This window comes from Jaculus jaculus, chromosome 1 (assembly GCF_020740685.1).
Source record: "Jaculus jaculus isolate mJacJac1 chromosome 1, mJacJac1.mat.Y.cur, whole genome shotgun sequence".
Taxonomy (NCBI): domain Eukaryota; kingdom Metazoa; phylum Chordata; class Mammalia; order Rodentia; family Dipodidae; genus Jaculus; species Jaculus jaculus.
The window spans coordinates 42,302,456-42,321,319 of record NC_059102.1 but is presented as its reverse complement, the minus strand read 5'-3'; the positions used below and the strand labels follow the sequence as shown (position 1 = coordinate 42,321,319).

General features: G+C 43.7%; 1 protein-coding gene across 5 annotated transcripts in view; it reads right to left on the bottom strand.

The window, feature by feature from the left end:
* The window catches only part of Myof (myoferlin), a 169,608-nt gene extending 169,083 nt beyond the window's left edge, over positions 1-525 (bottom strand). For all 5 annotated transcript variants that reach the window (XM_045147019.1, XM_045147038.1, XM_045147046.1 and 2 more), the window contains exons 1-2: positions 505-525; positions 50-240 (exon numbers count right to left, since the gene is read on the bottom strand). In XM_045147019.1, the coding sequence (XP_045002954.1) occupies positions 50-137 (88 nt within the window). In that variant the 5' untranslated portion in view covers positions 138-240; positions 505-525. The remainder of the gene's footprint in view (positions 1-49; positions 241-504) is intronic.
* Positions 526-18,864: the final 18,339 nt, after the last annotated feature.

Sequence of the window (18,864 nt, the reverse complement as noted above, 5' to 3'; positions counted from 1 at the left end):
GAAAGACACCCAAGCCGGGTTTCAGACAACAAAGCCAACTTTTCCTCACCCTTGAAAATAACAGAAACGATAGGATCCGGTTTCCCAAATTTCGTCTTGGGGATGTTACTGGCCGATTCCACGATCACTCGCAGCATGGCTCTTGGGGAGGCGGCCGCGGTGGATGCCGGCGCGGGGCTCCGCCGGGAGTCGCTGTCTCGGTGGGGAGGGCTCTGCGGAGGAGGCTGGACCTGGCGCGCACTGCGTGGACGGACGGACAGACAGACAGACAGAGACTGGACTGAGGCCGCGCGGGTAAACTGACACCCTCCCCTCCCGCCGCCCACCGCACGCTCTGACTTACGACTTCAGAACACGTGGAAGTAGAAAGGCACAAAAGGATTTAAAAATTATAATAATCGTATGCAGCAAACGAAACTAAAAATTTGGTTTGGTAGGTCAGAAAAACACTAAAATGTTACTTTTTAGTAATAACTCGTGAAACCGAATTAGTGGTTTTCCTACCTCCTTTTCCTCTCTTCTTGGAGTTTCGTGGAATTTGGGAACTCAACTTAGTTGTGCTAAAAGTTTTACTTTTGTCATTTTTCTTCCACCCAGTTGAACACACCCACTCAGCTACCCTTACGGTTTTTAAAAAGTAGCTATGGCACGCCCCCTGCTGTACGGCATAGAAATAACAGTGAATTTCAAGTAAATCCGAACAAACGCAATTGCAACCGTGAGTTTCTATATTCGATGTCCCTGGTACCAATCCTTTGCTTTTCAATAGGATCCATGAGAATACATCGTCAAAAAACCTTGGAAAAGGAGAATCTTAGTTTTCCTGGCCCGGTCATGCTAGCAGTCTTCCATGGAAACGGAGAAGTGGCTGTCCACTGCTCTGGTGGGGTGATGATTTAAGGTCACAAGAGAAAGCCTGAGCTAGCCAGCCGGACCTGAGTGTGCCCTCCACTTAGAACTGCATCACCCTAGTGTTCATTCTTTTCCCCATCTTTATCTGTAAAATAGATATAAAATGCACTCAAAGACTCCAGTCATGTGTGGCCTGACTGGAAGGCTTTGAAAGCAAGTGCCTTCAGTTATTGAGCCATCTCCTCAGCTCCACAATTTTATCTTTGAGAAGAAACCGCTCCTGGAGTCTTCCCCATGGCTCCCCCTGCGATGGCTTTGCCCTGGAGCTACTTACAAGGCCGCTGGCCTAGGGCTCCATTGTCATGGTGAAGAGCAGCTCCGTTCTGCTGTCATATTTGATTGACAGTTTGGCTGGTTCAGAGTTTTGCTCCTTTATCTTCTGCCTTCCCATGTGGCTCTAGGAGACGATTACATAGATCCACCTGCTGCCCTGTGATTTTCAGTGGCTTTCTATGAGGAGCTTATGATTGCCTTGGAGCCCATTAGTGGCAGGCATGGCAGCAGCATGGACTTCACTGGATATGGAGAGTGTGGTGGATGTTGCGGTATATCACCCAGCCCCCACCCAGGAACGGAGAATGTACTGGTTCCAGCAGCAGGGAGGATTCCCAGGCAGCATCCCTCCACACCAGCTTTCTTTGGTAACAGACTACTGAAGAAATCTTCTTGTCCAAGACCATGTCTCCTTCTAGGAGCATTTGGTCTCTTATAACAGTGAAGGTATAGAAAGGCTTGGAGTCTTCTTGTCTCCAAGTGGTGACAACTTGGAAGGGCACTTTAGACCCTGGGATCCCCATAAGGTAAGCTGAGGTCAGTGTTAAGACTGTCTCACCTCAAAGTCTGTTTCTTTCTCCTATTGTGCTATCTCAAGAATACTTCTTTTCTTTGGCATTTTATTTTAATTGACAACTTCCATACTTATAGACAACCATGATACTTCCCTCCCCACCCCCCACTTTTCCCTTCACAACTCCACTCTCCATCATATCACCTCCTCTCTGTGTTAGTTTCTCTTTTATTTTGATGTCATCATCTTTTCCTCCTATTATGAAGGTCTTATGAAGGTATTGCTAGAAACTGTGAGATTGTGGATATCAAGGCCAATTTCTGTGTGGACAGTTGCATTGTAAGGAATCGTACCCTTCCTTTGGCTCTTACATTCTTCCTGTCACCTCTTCCATAATGTACCCTGACCCTTGCAGGGTGTGATAGAGATATTTCAGTACTTAACACTCCTCCGTCACTTCTTCTCAGCACTATAGTGCCTTTTGGGTCAGCCCAGTGGTCACTGACATCTGCAAAGAGAAGCTTCTTGAACCAAAAGTGAGGGTAGCATTAATATATGGGTATGAACATTAGATAAAATGATTACAGGGCAGTTTGGTGAGGAAAATATATGCATTTAGCCAGACAAGAGAAGGTGTTACACTCCTAATGCTCATGACCTACCCCACCAAAGGCATTTGATTAGGTTTTCAGTACCAGGCATGTATTTCCTCCCATAGAGTAGGACTCCAGTCCAATTAGAGAGTGGTTGGTTTCCCCCATAACAGACATGCCACTATTGCACCCATGGGCTCATTTGGCCTGGCTAGCCAAACTTGAGGCTTTCAGTGTCCACATTTTCACCACTGATGGCTTCTGTCTCCCATAAGGCTACATGCAGTGCAGCTTTGTCCAGCTTTCTGTCAGCTGATCTACAGGAAGAAGGTTTTCAGCTTAGCCCCAGCTTGATTTCTCAGTGAGTTTGCAGCCCAGGCATGTGAAGTCTTCAGCAATAGGGTCTTACCATCTACTTCTGTTGGGAAACCAAGATCCTTGACAATAGCCTGTCATGTTTTGGGGGCAATAGGGACCTCCCTGGCCAACAACTCATCCCTAGCACTGAAACATTTCTCGTAACAATCTATGGCTTTTGGGTATGCCATTATCCAAAAAAATAAGTTTTCATATGGTTTATTCACAATATCTTGAATTTTGATTAACCCTCCTCACCCTTCTTTTACTCAATTTCTTCCCTTGACCTCACTTAGGCTATTCAACTCCCAGTAATCTGGCTTTCTGGCTTTTTTTTTTTTAAATATATACAATACATAAGTCCTTCCCTCTCCTCCTTTCCTTATAGCCCTTTTCTAGCTTTCTGATTTCTGCTACTAATTTTTTTATTCCAACTCACAAACAAGTCTAAACATTTGTAGCTAGGATCCACATATGAAAGAGAACATGTGACATTTGGCTTTCTGGGCTCAAGAGTGCTTCTTAAGAAAGGGTCATTTCAAGCTAGGCATAGTGGCTCATGCCTTTAATCCCAGCACTTGGAGGCAGAGGTAGGAGAATTGCCGTGAGTTCAAGGCCACCCTGGGACTGTATAGTGAATTCCAGGTTAGCCTGGACTAGAGTGAGACCCTACCTCAAAAAAAGAAAGAAAGAAAGAAAAGAAAAGAAAAAGAAAAAGTAAGGCTCATCTCCATTCAGAATTGTTTCTTGGAGAATTCTACCAGTCAGTAAACGACCTCCCACTACCCACATAAATGCCAGGCATGGTGGTGCATGCCTATAATCCCAGTGCTGGGAAGACAGAGACAGAAGAATCCCTCAAGCTAACTGACCAGACAATCTAACCTAATATAACAATTGACTTCAATCCAAAGCTAAGAAGGAAAGCCAGAGGGTCTCCTCTCCTGTATTGGAAGGGCAGGGAAAGCTCGAGGCTAGCACTAGATGCCTAAAGCAATTTCCTCCCTTAAGCCAAAAAGAAAACAATCTGAATTGCTCTGACAGCAGAATTAAAATTCTTTAACTAAAATAATCAAAATTAAAAGATAGAGCTGATTTTTAGGTCAGGACAAAGTGGAGTTGCAGCAAGAGAGTGAAGTGAATCATCCACATTCCTCAAGAAATTGTCCAGCCATTATCCCACCCCTGCCTAACAAGGCTCCAAGTCTAGATTCACTGCCCCCCCCCATCTCTCACTGGGTCACTTCTGATCTCACCCTATGGCTAATGTAAAGAACAGAGATTTACTGCGCCAATAAAGAATTCCTTCCTTTCCTCACCTTCCCTCAACTGAAGGCCTATTAAGCCCACTATCTGTAACCCCAAGCTGTCTGCTCTGCTCTTAAGAGTCAGTCCTGGCCGATCATGCCCGCCACCCAATAAAAACTTCCATCTTTGCCTCAGAGTGGTCTCTGTGGTCCTTGGTCACTCCTGAACCTTGTATGTGGTACCTGACCTGGATAGGAAGGCTTCTGATTGCCCTCTTAGGCAGCCAGAACTCCTTTCCCCTGACCAGACCACAGAGCTGCCATTTGACCCTCTGAAGGCCTCGGACCATCTCTGCCTGATGCAGGCTTGCACACCCACCACGATTTGGCCTCTGTTCTTTTCTCATCTCCTCCCTCCTTCTCAGTAAGTGTCCCCTTCTCTCGGGTTGGCCTGTCTTGGGTTTCACCCCTCCTTGTAGAAGCTGTGCCATGCTGGAAGGCCAGGGTACACCCCTAGGCCCCTAGGCTCCAACCCTAGGTCTCCAGAAAGATGCGCTCTGGACACTTCTGATCTCTCTCTCTCTGGTCTACTATACCCTAAGGGGTGCCTTTTGGTTAGGTTGTACCATCTTGGGACACCCCCTCTCCCTCCCTCCTGAGCTCTCATCTTCCACTGCCAGCTGCTTTCACCATTGGAGCACAGTTGCCCTTCTCGCCCACTAACAGGCTTAAAAGCTGACAGTTGTGACCTGTACAGCCTCTGACCACGTGGGAGTTGCTGGCCCTGTTCACCCTAATGGGCCAGAGGGTCATATAGGTGCTCTGTGTGAACCCAGCTTAAGCTCTGGTTTCTTTTTCTCTCACCCTTGTTTTGCTCTTTCCCTGTCTCCTTAAGAACTTAAAGCCTCTACGACTCTTGATGGCATCTTATCTTTCTCTGCAACTCTGCCTGGTCACATCCATAAGCTGGACAATGGGTCCAAATGGCATGAAAATGATACTTTTGATTTCCAACTTCTTACTGAATTCAAACAAATGTCTGCCAATGTACAAGCAAATGGTCCGCAGTACCCTATTTTTCACTCTGCTCTTACCTACCATTCTCACCAGGTCCTAGCCAAGGTCTCAGAAGTGCGCTCTCACCCAACCCCTCCCCCATACTGGTCCTCACCCTCTGCTTTTGACCCTAATGCCATAGAGGACCTCGCTCCAGGAGCTCCTCCGGCTCCTCCAACTCCCTCAGCCTCTCCTGACACCCTGCCTGGTGACAAGGTTTGCTTTTAGTCTCCGAAGTTGTAAATAGAATAAAAATTTAACATGGTGTGGTGGTTTGATTCAGGTGTCCCCCATAAACTTAGGTGTTCTGAATGCTAGGTTCCCAGCTGATGGATATTTGGGAATTAAGGCCTCCTGGAGGGAGTGTATTGTTGGGGGTGGGCTTATGGGCTTTATAGCCAGTTTCCCCATGCCAGTGTGGGGCACACCCTCCTGTTGCTGTGTCCACCTTATGTTGGCCAGAGGGTGATGTCCACCCTCTGCTCATGCCATCGTTTTCCCCTGCCATCGTGGAGCTTCCCCTCGAGCCTGTAAGCCAAAATAAATCTCTTTTTCCCAGAAGCTGCTCTTGGTTGGGTGATTTATACCAGCAATGTGAACCGGACTGCAACAGTTAAAGTGGTACCGAGGAGTGGGGTTGCTGCTAGACACCTGACTATGTGGCTTCGGCCTTTTGGAGCTGATTTTCAAGAGGAATGTGGAAGGATTTGAAACCTTGGCCTAAGAGATGCTTTGCAGTGCTGTAAGTACAGCCTGATGGACTATTATGGTCAGAGCTGAAAGACCTGAAGGCAGTAAGAACTATGGACTGTGAGGTTTGGCTTATGAGGGCGAGAAAGAGCTTTGCTTGGACTGGGCTAGCAGCTTGTGTGAGAAGCTTGCTCTTATGCCCATGTCCTGAGAAGTTGTGCAGGGTTGCTTTGCGTAGAAATGAACTGGTGTGTGCAGAGGGATATGGCACAGAAAGAAAAATCTTTGGGTGAACTGCTGCCCGTTCAGCTGCAACTGAGAGATTACAATCTTTAAGACTGGGCTAGCTGACCTGTGCTGGGGCAAGAAGAAGAATGTCGACTCTTTTGAAGGGGCCTGAGTGCTCAAGGGGTGTCCTGTTCTTCAAAGTCTGCTTTATTCCCCCCTGGATTAACAAATTGGCACCCTACCTGGTATAGTGGAGAAGAAATGCTGGAAAGAGGGTCATTGAGTTTGCAACACGGTCTTGTGTTTTGGAAATGGCCATGGTCATTGTGAAGCGGGTTTGCTGGTTGCCTGCATAGAGACCCCATGGGGCCATGAGGATGAACCGTGGCTTGCAGTGGAGACCCAGTGGAGATGCCGGGACCATGAGATGGCTGCCAAGGAGATGCCAGCCCCAATGAAGTTTCCCAGGACTGTGAGTAGCCTAGCTGGAGGGGCGGAATTGGAATGCCAGAGACTTGTTGTTGGTTAGAATTATCGGACTTGAAGATTTGTCACTGGTTAGAGTTGCTGGACTTGAAGCTACAAATGTTAGCCCTGGTTGTTTTAAATCTTGTATTGGTTGAATGTTTCTTTGCCCAATGCCATCTTTTGCAGTGTGAATATTTATTCTGTGCCATTATGGATTTTTTGAGGTTATATTTTGGTATTATGGCTCAGTTAAAAGATCTTGAACTATGGGGATGTATGAACATCATTGGGATTGATAAAAAACTATGGGGACTTTTAAAGTCAGACTGAATGCATTGTATTTTACATCATGCACAGATATCAGTTTATGGGGGCCAGGGGTGGAATGTGGTGGTTTGATTCAGGTGTCCCCCATAAACTTAGGTGTTCTGAATGCTAGCTCCCCAGCTGATGGATATTTGGGAATTTAGGCCTCCTGGAGGGAGTATATTGTTGGGGGTGGGCTTATGGGCTTTATAGCCAGTTTCCCCATGCCAGTGTGGGGCACACCCTCCTGTTGCTGTGTCCACCTTATGTTGGCCAGAGGGTGATGTTCACCCTCTGCTCATGCCATCGTTTTCCCCTGCCATCGTGGAGCTTCCCCTCGAGCCTGTAAGCCAAAATAAATCTCTTTTTCCCAGAAGCTGCTCTTGGTTGGGTGATTTCTACCAGCAATGTGAACCGGACTGCAACACATGGGAATGCATAACTTCTGAATGAATGAATGTGTGAAGGGGAAATGGTTGTCTAGAGTCTATATGAAAAGTGTACTTGAAATGAATGTGTGTGTATAAATATGTACATGGCTCACAGTCATAAGGTTGCAGAATGAATTCTGTTCTGAGCAATGCCATTTCATTGTGGGGATGTTTTCCACCAAGCCCACTGTACTAGATGGCATAACCAATTTTAACTGTTGAGTGTCCCCCAGAAGGAACACTAAAAGTAATTAAGATAATAGACAAAAAGAAAAAGCAAGATTCTCCTACTCTAAAAGAGTTTTAAAATACCAGTTTCAAAAACTGCCTTATAGCCCTGAGGGATGATCAAAACACTCCCTGGAGTTTAGAAAAGAAAAGGAAAAAACAAAACAAACAAACAAAAAAAAACAGGCTTTTTCTTAGCTTCCCTGCCTTGCATAGGCAGGGAACTGCAAGCACAGCGAATCTCAGGATCCTGGCCCCAGCATGATGATGAATGAATGCCCAGTCACTATGGGGACTTCTTATAAGAAATTTGTAGCCTTTAATCCCAGCACTCGGGAGGCAGAGGTAGGAGGATCGTTGTGAGTTCAAGGCCACCCTGAGACTCCATAGTGAATTCCAGGTCAGCCTTAGCTAGAGTGAGACCCTACCTTAAAACAAACAAACAAACAAACAAAAAAATAAAGAAAGAAAAAGAAACTTGTAACTGTTTTACGTTTACTCTCCCCTTCTTTGCTTCTATGGAACTACTAACAGGCAGCAGCCTCAAGATTTATGTTTAAATTTAAAAGTACTAGATACTAAATTTGTAAAAAAAATTTCTAAAATTTCTAACAATGTTTAAATCTGCTTTCATATTTTTTACAAAAATGTGTTTCAGGAAAGTTATAAAAAACAAAGTTCCAAAAATCTCTGTTTATTCTGGGTAATTTCAGAAGTCAAGTTTGATCTTTATAAAACTCTTTCTTTGGGCTGGAGAGATGGCTTAGCGGTTAAGCGCTTGCCTGTGAAGCCTAAGGACCCTGGTTCGAGGCTTGATTCCCTAGGACCCACGTTAGCCAGATGCACAAGGGGGCACACGTGTCTGGAGTTCGTTTGTAGTGGCTGGAAGCCCTGGTACACCCATTCTCTCTCTCTCTCTCTGCCTCTTTCTCTCTGTCTGTCTCTTTCAAATCAAAAAAAGAAAAGAAATTGCTTTGTGTCTGTCATATTGTCTCTAGTGCATGTTAAAATCAGGCTTGCTTAATTCAACAATGATTACATTTTATTTTATTCTTAAGCTATGTATAATCAATCTCAATCAAGGTTTCACTTAATTAATTGTCTCATTTCTGATATGTTAAATTCATTGCTTATAGAAATATTGATACTTAAGACATGTTTCCTGCCCTAAAAACAATCTTAAATTGATGGTCTACTTTCAGTTTGGGGAGTAATTGGTACTTGCATTGGCATACAGACTAATGAAAGTTGTTTTCAAACACTGATGCTAAGTTTTTATACTCTCTTGTCTTTTTCCTGGCATACAATTTCTAGATTAAATCAATTGCCTTAAAGTTATTGATAAAAATATTGTCTTTAGGGCAACTAAAATATTCTGCCTATACTTACAGCTGTCAGATACTTAAAAGACAAAATATGTATGCTTTCTATGTCCCAGATATAGCTTACATTGTCACCTGACAACTAAACTTAAATATTAATCAGAATGATATTAAGCTATTATGTCATTCTCTAACCAGATCCACTTTGCTAACCAGATATGCTCTGCAGATACGTACAGTCTCTTTGAGTGATTAATAACCATATGTAAAAGCCAAAATCAATTGGAAACACTGGAGTTAAAAGAATAACCAATATTTTGGTTCCTGCTCCCAGGTCAAAGGGCCACAGGAGATGATGGGACACTTGAACTTCTAGCCTCTGCTAAGTTACCTATCTTCTTGATCAGACAGGATGTGGAGACCCAGAAATGAATTCCAAGTCAGCATATCTGTAACAGGAGAATCACATTGGAGGAAAATCAGTTTCAGGCTTCCCAAAAGAGGGAGGGCCACCTGGTCAGCATGGGCTTGACTTATCTTAGCAGATGACAATGCTGAGAGTCATAAAACTCCTCACAGCTCCCTGAAAGTCTCTCCTACAAAGTCATTATTGACCTCCAAAGTATACAGTTGATTCCGACAGCCTACAGGTCTTAATCACCCAATGAGAAAAAATGTAACTACAATATAAACAATGAGGCAGACTAATAGGCTCCCCTGTCTGATGCTGATTTACCATATTAACCTCTAACATTAACTCATGCCTTCTGCCTCTGCCTGTCCCTGATTAACTTCACCTACCCTGACCCCAGCTCCTCCTACTTGCTATTCCTCAGGCCCCCCCTTTCCTTAGCCCTTACCCTATCTCATCCAGGGATAAGTACACTATCACCCCAATGGACACTCTCAAACTTAAACTCTGTATGTTCCTACTCTTCCCCTGATCCTAAAATGTCCCTCTGCCTCCTCTCTCTTCCCCAAGCCCTCTATCGCTTGCCTCTGAATGCTCATCTTCCCTTTACACCTGGCATTTTGATGTCATAGTTGTTGACAAAAATAACAAGCTCCTTTATTCTCCCTTCTGTCTTCTCACGAGGTGCACAGAACCCATCTCCCTCACCTTCTCTATAGCAGGTGCCTACCAGTGACTGTCCCGATTATGAGAGAAGTCTCTGCTCCACTCAGGACCAAGTCACAACATGCTACACTGACGCTGTTGATCTCAGCACTCTGCCACCTCTAGCCACCATGGCCTCCTCATCACCTGCCCTGAAGAGAGACCCATCGACTGCCTCTCCCATAACAACTCATCGCCCTATGGTCAGTATGAACCTTCATCGCTTATCATTAACAAAAGGCTGGAAAGTTAGGTCAGGACAAAATGGAGTTGCAGCAGGAGGGTGAAGTGAATCACCCACATTCCTCAAGAAATTGTCCAGCCATTATCCCTCCCCTGCCTAACAAGGCTCCAAGTCCAGATTTACTGCCCCCCATCTCTCACTGGGAAACTTCTGGTCTCACCCTATGGCTAATGTAAAGAACAGAGATTTACTGCCCCCCAAAAAATTCCTTGCCGGGCATGGTGGCGCTCTCCTTTAATCCCAGCACTTGGGAGGCAGAGGTAGGAGGATTGCCATGAGTTCGAGGCCACCCTGAGACTCCATAGTAAATTTCAGGTCAGCCTGGGCTCCAGTGAGACCCTACCTCGAAAAAACAAAAAAAAAACAAAAAAGAATTCCTTCCCTTCCTCACCTTCCCCCAACTGAAGATCCTATAAAGCCCACTATCTGTAATCCCAAACTGACTGCTCCACTCTTGAGAGTCAGTCCTGGCAGATTGTGTTTTTTGCCCCAAATAAAAACTTCCATCTTTGCCTCAGAGTGGTCTCCGTAGTCCTTGGTCACTCCTGAACTTTACAATGATAATTCCCCCAAACAGTGAGCATCATAGAGTAGATATAACATGAAAGACTAAAAGACATTGCAGATGATTATATCCTAACTGTAGTGTCCATGAGGACACGTCACTTACCAGCACTATAGTGAACACAGTGGTGAAGGGGCACTCTGTCACTAAGAAGTTCAGTCCTCTGGAGGCCACAACCTAAGTCAGATCCTGGTACAGAACAGAACTAATCACAATGAGAATGGCTCATAGACACAGCTGGTAGGCATTTCCCTGGATATCTAACTGTAAGACACACTTTGTCAGTGGAGTAAAAGCTGTGGCCCTTCCATTTCATAGGGAATCCTCCTCCCCAAGAATTCACCCTAACACAGGTCCTGGATGAAGGGGGTAAATGAACTGTGACATATGCAGCTAGCTAACTATTATACATTGCTAAAAATGCATGAGATGTCAAGCCATAGAAAGTCATGAAGCAAACTTAAATACATAATATTAAGAAGACAATCTGAAAAGGCTACATACTCTATGATTCCAAGTGTATAACCTTCTGGAAGAGTCAAGACTGTGGGGCCAATAAAAAGATTAGTCATTGTCAAGGATTTCAGGGAGGGAGGGACAGATGATCAGGCATGGCACAGAGGAGTTTTGGGACACTGAAACTCTGATATTCTGTGTGGCATTATAATAGTGGGTACATACCTATAGACACCTGTCCAAACATGTAGAAGGTACAATACCAAGAGAAAACCCTAAGAGGAACTGGGACTTTATGTGATAATAATGTGCCAATGGGTTCATTAGTTAAAACACTCTGGTGGGAAGTAGCCGGGTAGCAGGGGTGTGTAAAAGAGCTCTGTACTTGCTGTGGATCTAAAACTACTCTTAAAAAAAAAAACTTATTTTTTAAAATCTACAAATAAAACAGAGGAATTACTAAGTTTTTCACATCCATGAAGTACTCATTTGAAAAGAATTTATAGCTAGATTTCCAAACGGAACTGCCAAAAATCACGGCCAATCATAAGTAAATCATAATCCAAATTTTCAACAACACAATTATTTTAACCTTGTCAGATTTCTACGGCAAAACTATTATTTTAAATATGGCTTAAGGTACATTTAAGTATGTTTGATAAGATTTTCCAGTTGTGGGATCCTGTCAGATTGTTAGGTAAGCCATGAGATGGCTTCTCTCCCAGCCCTGTCTGGAGTCGTCTGCTTGGCACTGAGTGCAGGGGAAGGACAAGGCCTCCAGGGGGCGCTCTGAGCTGTGTTTCTTGGAGCAGAACTGGAAAGCAGAGCTTCTGGTCACACACACAGCAAGAGACAGTGGTATGCATTTAGTGGTGAAGGGAGAGGTTGGTGCTGCTCAGTTAACCCCTGTCTGCCTTCACACTGATGTGTAAAGTGTCTGTGCACATGTAACGTGTGTGTGTGCATACATCCTGCAAATGTGCTTACCTGGGCGGCGGGGGAGGGGGATGGAAACGTGTTTGTGCTGGGTACTGTTGGATGATGAGGTAGTTCCATTCTCCTTGCGCTGACCTGACAGAAATAGCTTAAGGATGGAAGGATTTACTTTGACTCATGGTTTCACAGTTTGGATCATGGTTGCTTGGTCCATGGACTTGGGGAAAAGTGGCTTGGAGAGCATGCGGTGGCATAGCTCTTCACTTCTTTTTTTTTTTAATTTTTTTTTGTTGTTCATTTATTTATTTGAGAGCAACAGACATAGAGAGAAAGACAGATGGAGGGAGAGAGAGAGAATGGGCGCGCCAGGGCCTCCAGCCACTGCAAACGAACTCCAGACGCGTGCGCCCCCTTGTGCATCTGGCTAACGTGGGACCTGGGGAACCGAGCCTCGAACCGGGGTCCTTAGGCTTCACAGGCAAGCGCTTAACCGCTAAGCCATCTCTCCAGCCCAGCTCTTCACTTCTTGCCAGAAGGGAAGCACAGAGAAGAGGATATAGCAAGGGGCCAGGATTAAGTGAAACTTCTAGTGACATCCTTCCTCCTAGTAGAGCCTTTTATCACCTCCCAAGAATACTATCATCTTACAACCCCATGTGAGGGATTAACACATTAAGTTAGAGCCTTCATGACCTCTAGACATTTCTTCCTTTTTAAATTCTTTTAAAAATATATTTTATTGGGCTGGAGAGGTGGCTTAGCGGTTAAGCGCTTGCCTGTGAAGCCTAAGGACCCCGGTTCGAGGCTCAGTTCCCCAGGTCCCACGTTAGCCAGATGCACAAGGCGGTGCACACGTCTGGAGTTCGTTTGCAGAGGCTGGAAGCCCTGGCGCGCCATTCTCTCTCTCTCCCTCTATCTGTCTTTCTCTCTGTGTCTGTCGCTCTCAAATAAATAAATAAATAAAATTTAAAATATATATATATATATTTTTTTAATTTACTATTTCAGAGAGAGGAAGAGGCGTGTGTGTGTGTGTGTGTGTGTGTGTGTGTGTATGTATATAAAGATAGATAGATAGATACATACATACATACACATATATATAAAGAGAGAGAGAAAGAGAGTGAGAGAGTGAAAGAATGGGCATGTTAGGGCCTCTAGCCACTGCAAACAAACTCAAACCTCATGTGCCTGTACATCTGGCTTACATGGGTACTGGGGAATTGAACCTGGGTCCTTAGGCTTTGCACAAAAGCACCTTCACCACTAAGCCATCTCTCCAGACCTTTATGCATTTCTTGATCCAGTCACATTAACAAAATTAGCTTCATGGACAGGGATGGTTCATGGTGGAATAATGACTATGACTGGATGCTTCAGAGACCACAGAGATCTACACAAAGTCAATTTGAGTATTCTATCCCATCCCACATGGCATCCTTGCTGTCCACCTTGTCATTTGTCTTTCTGTCAGCTCTGGTCTAGCGGCAGTGGCAGCCTCCTACCCAGCAGGCTGCACCTGCCTCAACGGCTTCATATGAATCAACTCCTTTGGTCCTAAAATCAAACCTGTAGGTAGCTTCTTCAATTATGGTGAGAAAACTAGGGCACAGGGGATTAGATAACTTGCTAAAGGTTACAGTGAATCAATGGAGCAGCTGAGATTTAAAGCCAGGCAGTTTGGTTGGGGACCTGCTTGAGGTGCTATGTTAGAACACGTACAAGACATTTCACATCATCCACACTCCTAGAGCTTATGGACCTCAACCTTGATGCTGCGGAGATGTGTACTGGGTGAAAAATATGTGGTCGTTTTAATAGATGGCCCCCATCATATTCACTGTTTTATTAGTTTGTAGCTTGTATCTGCACTCACCTGGCTGGAGGACAGGTGTCACTGGGCAGATCTTAAGGTGTGGTGGTGGGTTTGAGATCTCAATCTAAAGATATGCAAAGTGTGCCTAGCTGGAGTTCCTGAAGTGTGCTGTGCTGTGTGGCTTTTGGCTTTTTGGCTTGTACTTCTTTGGTTCTGTGAAAGCAGGCCAGCTTCTTCTGCCATTATGGAACTTCCCCTGGATCTGTAAGCTTCAATAAATCCCTTTCTCCATAACTGTGCCTGGTCTGGAAATTCATCTCAGCAAATCTGAAGCTGTCTGCTACAACACATGTCCACATGGAGCCTATGAATGTCACCTTATATGAAAATAGTGTTTTTGCAGATGCAATCATGATAAGATGATGTCATACTACATTAGCGTGGGCCCTAAATCCAACATAACTGGTGTCCTTGTGGATAAAGAATGTGTAGACAGAACACCCAGGGAAACTGCTCGTGACAAGAACAGAAGTTGTAATGATGCATCTTCAAGTCAAACAGTGCCAAGGATAGCCAGCAATCATAGAAAGCCTAGAAGGGGCAAGGAAGGTACTTTTCACTATAGCCTTCAGAAAGAGCTAGAGATAGAGAGAGACCCTGGACATCTCAATTTTAGACTTTCAGCCCCTGGTGCTATGAGAGAATAAATTTCTGTTGTTGTAAGCCATTCAGTTGCTAGTGGTTTGTTATACCAACCATTGGAATCTACTAGCTGTGGCACGGTTACTCCCTTGGATACCAAGGTCTCTGTCCTTGGAGCTCACTAGCTTCCCTGTGCAGGCAGGGGAAAATGGCTATTTCTGGTGGACATTGAGGTCCTCCATCTTGTGAGACTAGGAGGTACTAACCCTTCAGTCTCTCCAGTCTGATAGCCTCTCTAAGGGCCTTCCCTATTTTTTTTTTCTAGGACTGAACATCCAATTGCTTATAGTATAATTGAAGACAGGGAAGGGAAGGAAGGGAAGTTCTCTTTAGCTTTGTCATATACCAATGGCTAACAGGACCTTTTTGCTGGATACAACAAACTTTGAGAAAGAAATATATAAGATTCCCATAAATACTGTAAGGGAAACACTCAAGGCTATGATTCCCTTTTGGGAAAGTCATAGTAGGGCAAATTAATACAGAATGAGCATCTGGCATACATGATGTTCACCTGAAGGAGACACAGACACCTGAGTCAGAGAGCAAGTAATATGCTGGGACTTCAACAGAGGATAAGCCACAGCTTGGCCCTAGTGGAGCTCCCCAAACAGGGGAAACCATGCACCATGCTCTCCCCATGGCTGATCGTTGTGTTCTTAGTTTCTTCATGAGATAAGACCCCTGTGTTCACTTGTATGGCTGAAGAAATTCGGTGTCAGAAGAATTAAAAATGTGAGCTGAAATTCAAACCCACTGTCTTCCAAGTTCAATGCCCTAAGCTAGAGACTTTCATCACTTCTCACTGTCTCATCAAGTAAACCCTGCATTGATCTCTGTGAGTGGCATCAGGCCTGACTTGTAGCACAGGAGAAAAAGAGATTTGAAGAGCAAACTATGCAGAAGAAGAGAGGGGGAACTTGAAAAAATCATCTAGATGTAAGGAGGGAAGTGGCAGGAATATCAAAGAGAATTTAATGGAAGAGGAGTGAAGACAGATACATAACATCTGAGTCCAATTCTAGCTTTACCAACTCTTAGGTATGTACTATCTAGCAGCAATTTTCAAACTGGTACCTGCACATGGTCTGTTGTTAAGCTGTTTGCTGAAATTATTTTTAAACAAGAGTTATTTTGGTTGACAGCTAAAATTCATTTTAGGACTAAAATATTATTTTAGTAGCTTAATTATAGGGTTTTTGTAAACAGTGGTAGACATTACTTTTTAAATAACTTCATGCAGCCATCCCCTCAGTATCCATGAAAGATTAGTTGTAAGACCCACCACAGGTACCCACATCCACACATGCTCAAGTCCCTCATATAAAATCAAGTAGTATTTGCATATAGCATGCAAATCCTCCTGTAAATCACCTCTAGATCACTTATAATAACTACAGCAATGTAAGGACTGTATAAATAGTTATTATACTGTATTGTTCAGAGAACACTGTTAAGGAAGAAAGTCTGTACATGTTCAGTGCAGATGGTTGAATCATAAATGTGCAAACCATGAATATGGTGGCCTGACTACATAAATTATGTTCAAATTTCATTCATTTAAAAAGTGCTTGATAGTAACTGAGTGTGCATGGAGACAGAAAGTGATAATGTATTCTATAACATTTGGCATCATTATATTGTCCCTATTCAAGGTACTTGAAGAAGCTAAATATCAGATAGGAATGAATATGACCTGCTCTCAAATTATTTCCCTCCCTCTCTCTCTCTCTCTCTCCTGGAGATTTGGCTTAGGGTCTCATACCTAAAAGTAGGTACTTTACCACTAAGCTATGTCCCTGGCCCATAGTTTGTAAATAAACCTAGACAAGGTGTCCTGCAATAAGCAAACAACATTTATTGTATGCACACCAGTGTGCTGATTTGAATATTGGATTTAACACGAGCTGCATTCACCATTTTGAATTTTCTAGCAATCACATTAATAGTAAAACACAGTAAGGAAGACTGAGTTTTAACATATATATATATATATATATATATATATTATATATATATATATATATTTAACATACATATATATTTTTTCGAGGTAGGGTCTCACTCTAGCTGATGCTGACCTGGAATTAACTATGTAGTCTCAGGGTGGCCTCGAACTCACGGCAATCCTCCTACCTCTGCCTCCCAAGTGCTGGGATTAAAGGCGTGAGCCACCACGCCCGGCTAGAGTTTTAACATATGTTATTTTAGCTGACATATCCAGAATATTATGTCTTTTAGCATGTGCTGCAGTTACTGTCTTGGAAGGATGGCACAAGCAAAGCTGGACATCACCTCTGCCACAGTAGGTGGAAACTGCAGTAAGAGGGTGAACACAGTTCCGGTAAGGGGGCGCTGGCTATAACATCCCTAAGCCCACCCCAACAACACACCTCCTCTAGCAAGACTCTCCCCCCCAAATTACCATCAACTGGGGATCGACATACAGAACACTAGTTTGCAGGGGACACCTGATTCAGATCACCACAGCATATAATAATATAAACAAGTATTAGTGCAATACTGTATATTTTTTATACTAAGATTTTGAAAACTGCTATGTATACCAGATCTCAATTTGGACACAAATTTTTCATCAGAAATATTTGGTCTACATTTAGATTTCATACGATTTACAATTGGAATAATAAATGTAGGTGCACAAATTGCTCCAAGTGCACGCAACTGTTTTCTAATAACTGAACCAGTTGTTTTTACAACAAAATTAAGTAAAATTTAAAACTCAGTTTCTCAATCACAGCAGCCATGTAGTTAATGCTGCCATACTGAATAGATCAGAGGAGTTCTCCACATGGCAGAAAGTCCTATTGGACATGCAGGTCTATCAGCTGGCCAGGCCCTGTGCACAGAGTAGCAGCCCTTTGGAAGATGCAACCTTTCAAAGATGACAGGCACTCTCAATCTCTCCACCTCCTATTTCCATTTAATAACTCTAAACCCATGCAGCAGCCTTCCCACTGTTTCCCAGGAGTACTCTCCTACTGGGAGGAAAATGAGTTTCCCTGCTGAGATAAAGACCTGGTTTGCTTGGCTGTTCTATTCTCTCTTTACATGAATGAAGATGAGTTTTGAATCTTTGTCAAAAAAAAAAAAAAAATCCCTCAGTGGACTGTCAGTATCAAAGTATGGTCACCTTGTGAGATTTCATGCAAACAGCCGGCTCTAACACACTCTGTACCAGGTCACCACTTATCAGTCAGGGTGTGGTGTCAGCCTTCGCCACACCTCCCTGTAGACTTTTCCTACCTCTCTTCCACTCTCTGCTCCCCATTTGTGTTTTAATAAATTTTATTTTATTTATTTACTAGAGAGAGAGAGAGAATGGGAGGCCAAAGCCTTTAGCCACTGCAAACAAACTCCAGACACATGCGCCACCTTGTGCATCTGGCTTATGTGGATACTGGCAAACTGAACCTGGATCCTTAGGCTTCATAGGCAAGAACTTTAACCGGTAAGCCATGTCTTCACTAAAGTTAGTAATGCATAAACCCTCCCTTCCTAAGCATTCCTTAATCCCAAATTATGGGACAAGGTCACACTTGAAACAGTGCTTGCCAGGAAAACTGACCACAACAAAAACCAGATAGAAGTCACTTGTAATCAGCACAGGAACATTGGACTACAACTGCTGTAGACCTATGTGAAGGAGGTAAAATGGACACAGCCCACACTCCAGAAAAGGCTTTGATTTGCAACACTGGACAGCTCAGGTGCCCACTTGTCTGTGATCCACATACTTTCCCTTGGAAAAAAAAAAAAAAAAAAAAACCATGTAAGAGATTCTCCCTCAGGGCAAAAGGTAAGATGGTCATTGAATGGCAAAAGCCTGCAGCTTTCCATCAAGCAGGCTTGGCTTAATGTGGCTAATAAAGCTCTTCCCCTCTCCATTCACTCACTCCAAGGGGCCAGAGCACAGAACCTTATGGATTTACAAACGTAAGTTAATTGGATTGTAGGTGCCCAGCCACATCTTTTTAAAAATTTTCTGAAATTCCTGACATGGTTTCTCATCTATCCTATTCAGTAGGATATGAGTTCATTATCTTTTGTTTAACACTGGCTTAACACCTGTATCAAATACTCATTGACATGGATTCTTTCATTTAATTCTCACAGCCTTGCTTTGAGGTAGATATAATATGCCTCGTTTTATCAATCAGGAAACCTCAGTTCAAAGAGATTAAATATTTTACTCAAGGTCACACATCTAGTAAGAGGTAATGTGTGCGCTAAACTCAGATAAACCTAGAGTTAGTATCTAGGATGCTTTGTTACGGCATGTTTACACTTGGTCTCAGAAAGATAGGCCCTGGCACACATGCTCATTGCAGTAAAGTTCTCCAGGCGGTTAACCGAGACCCAGACTTGACCGTAGAGACATC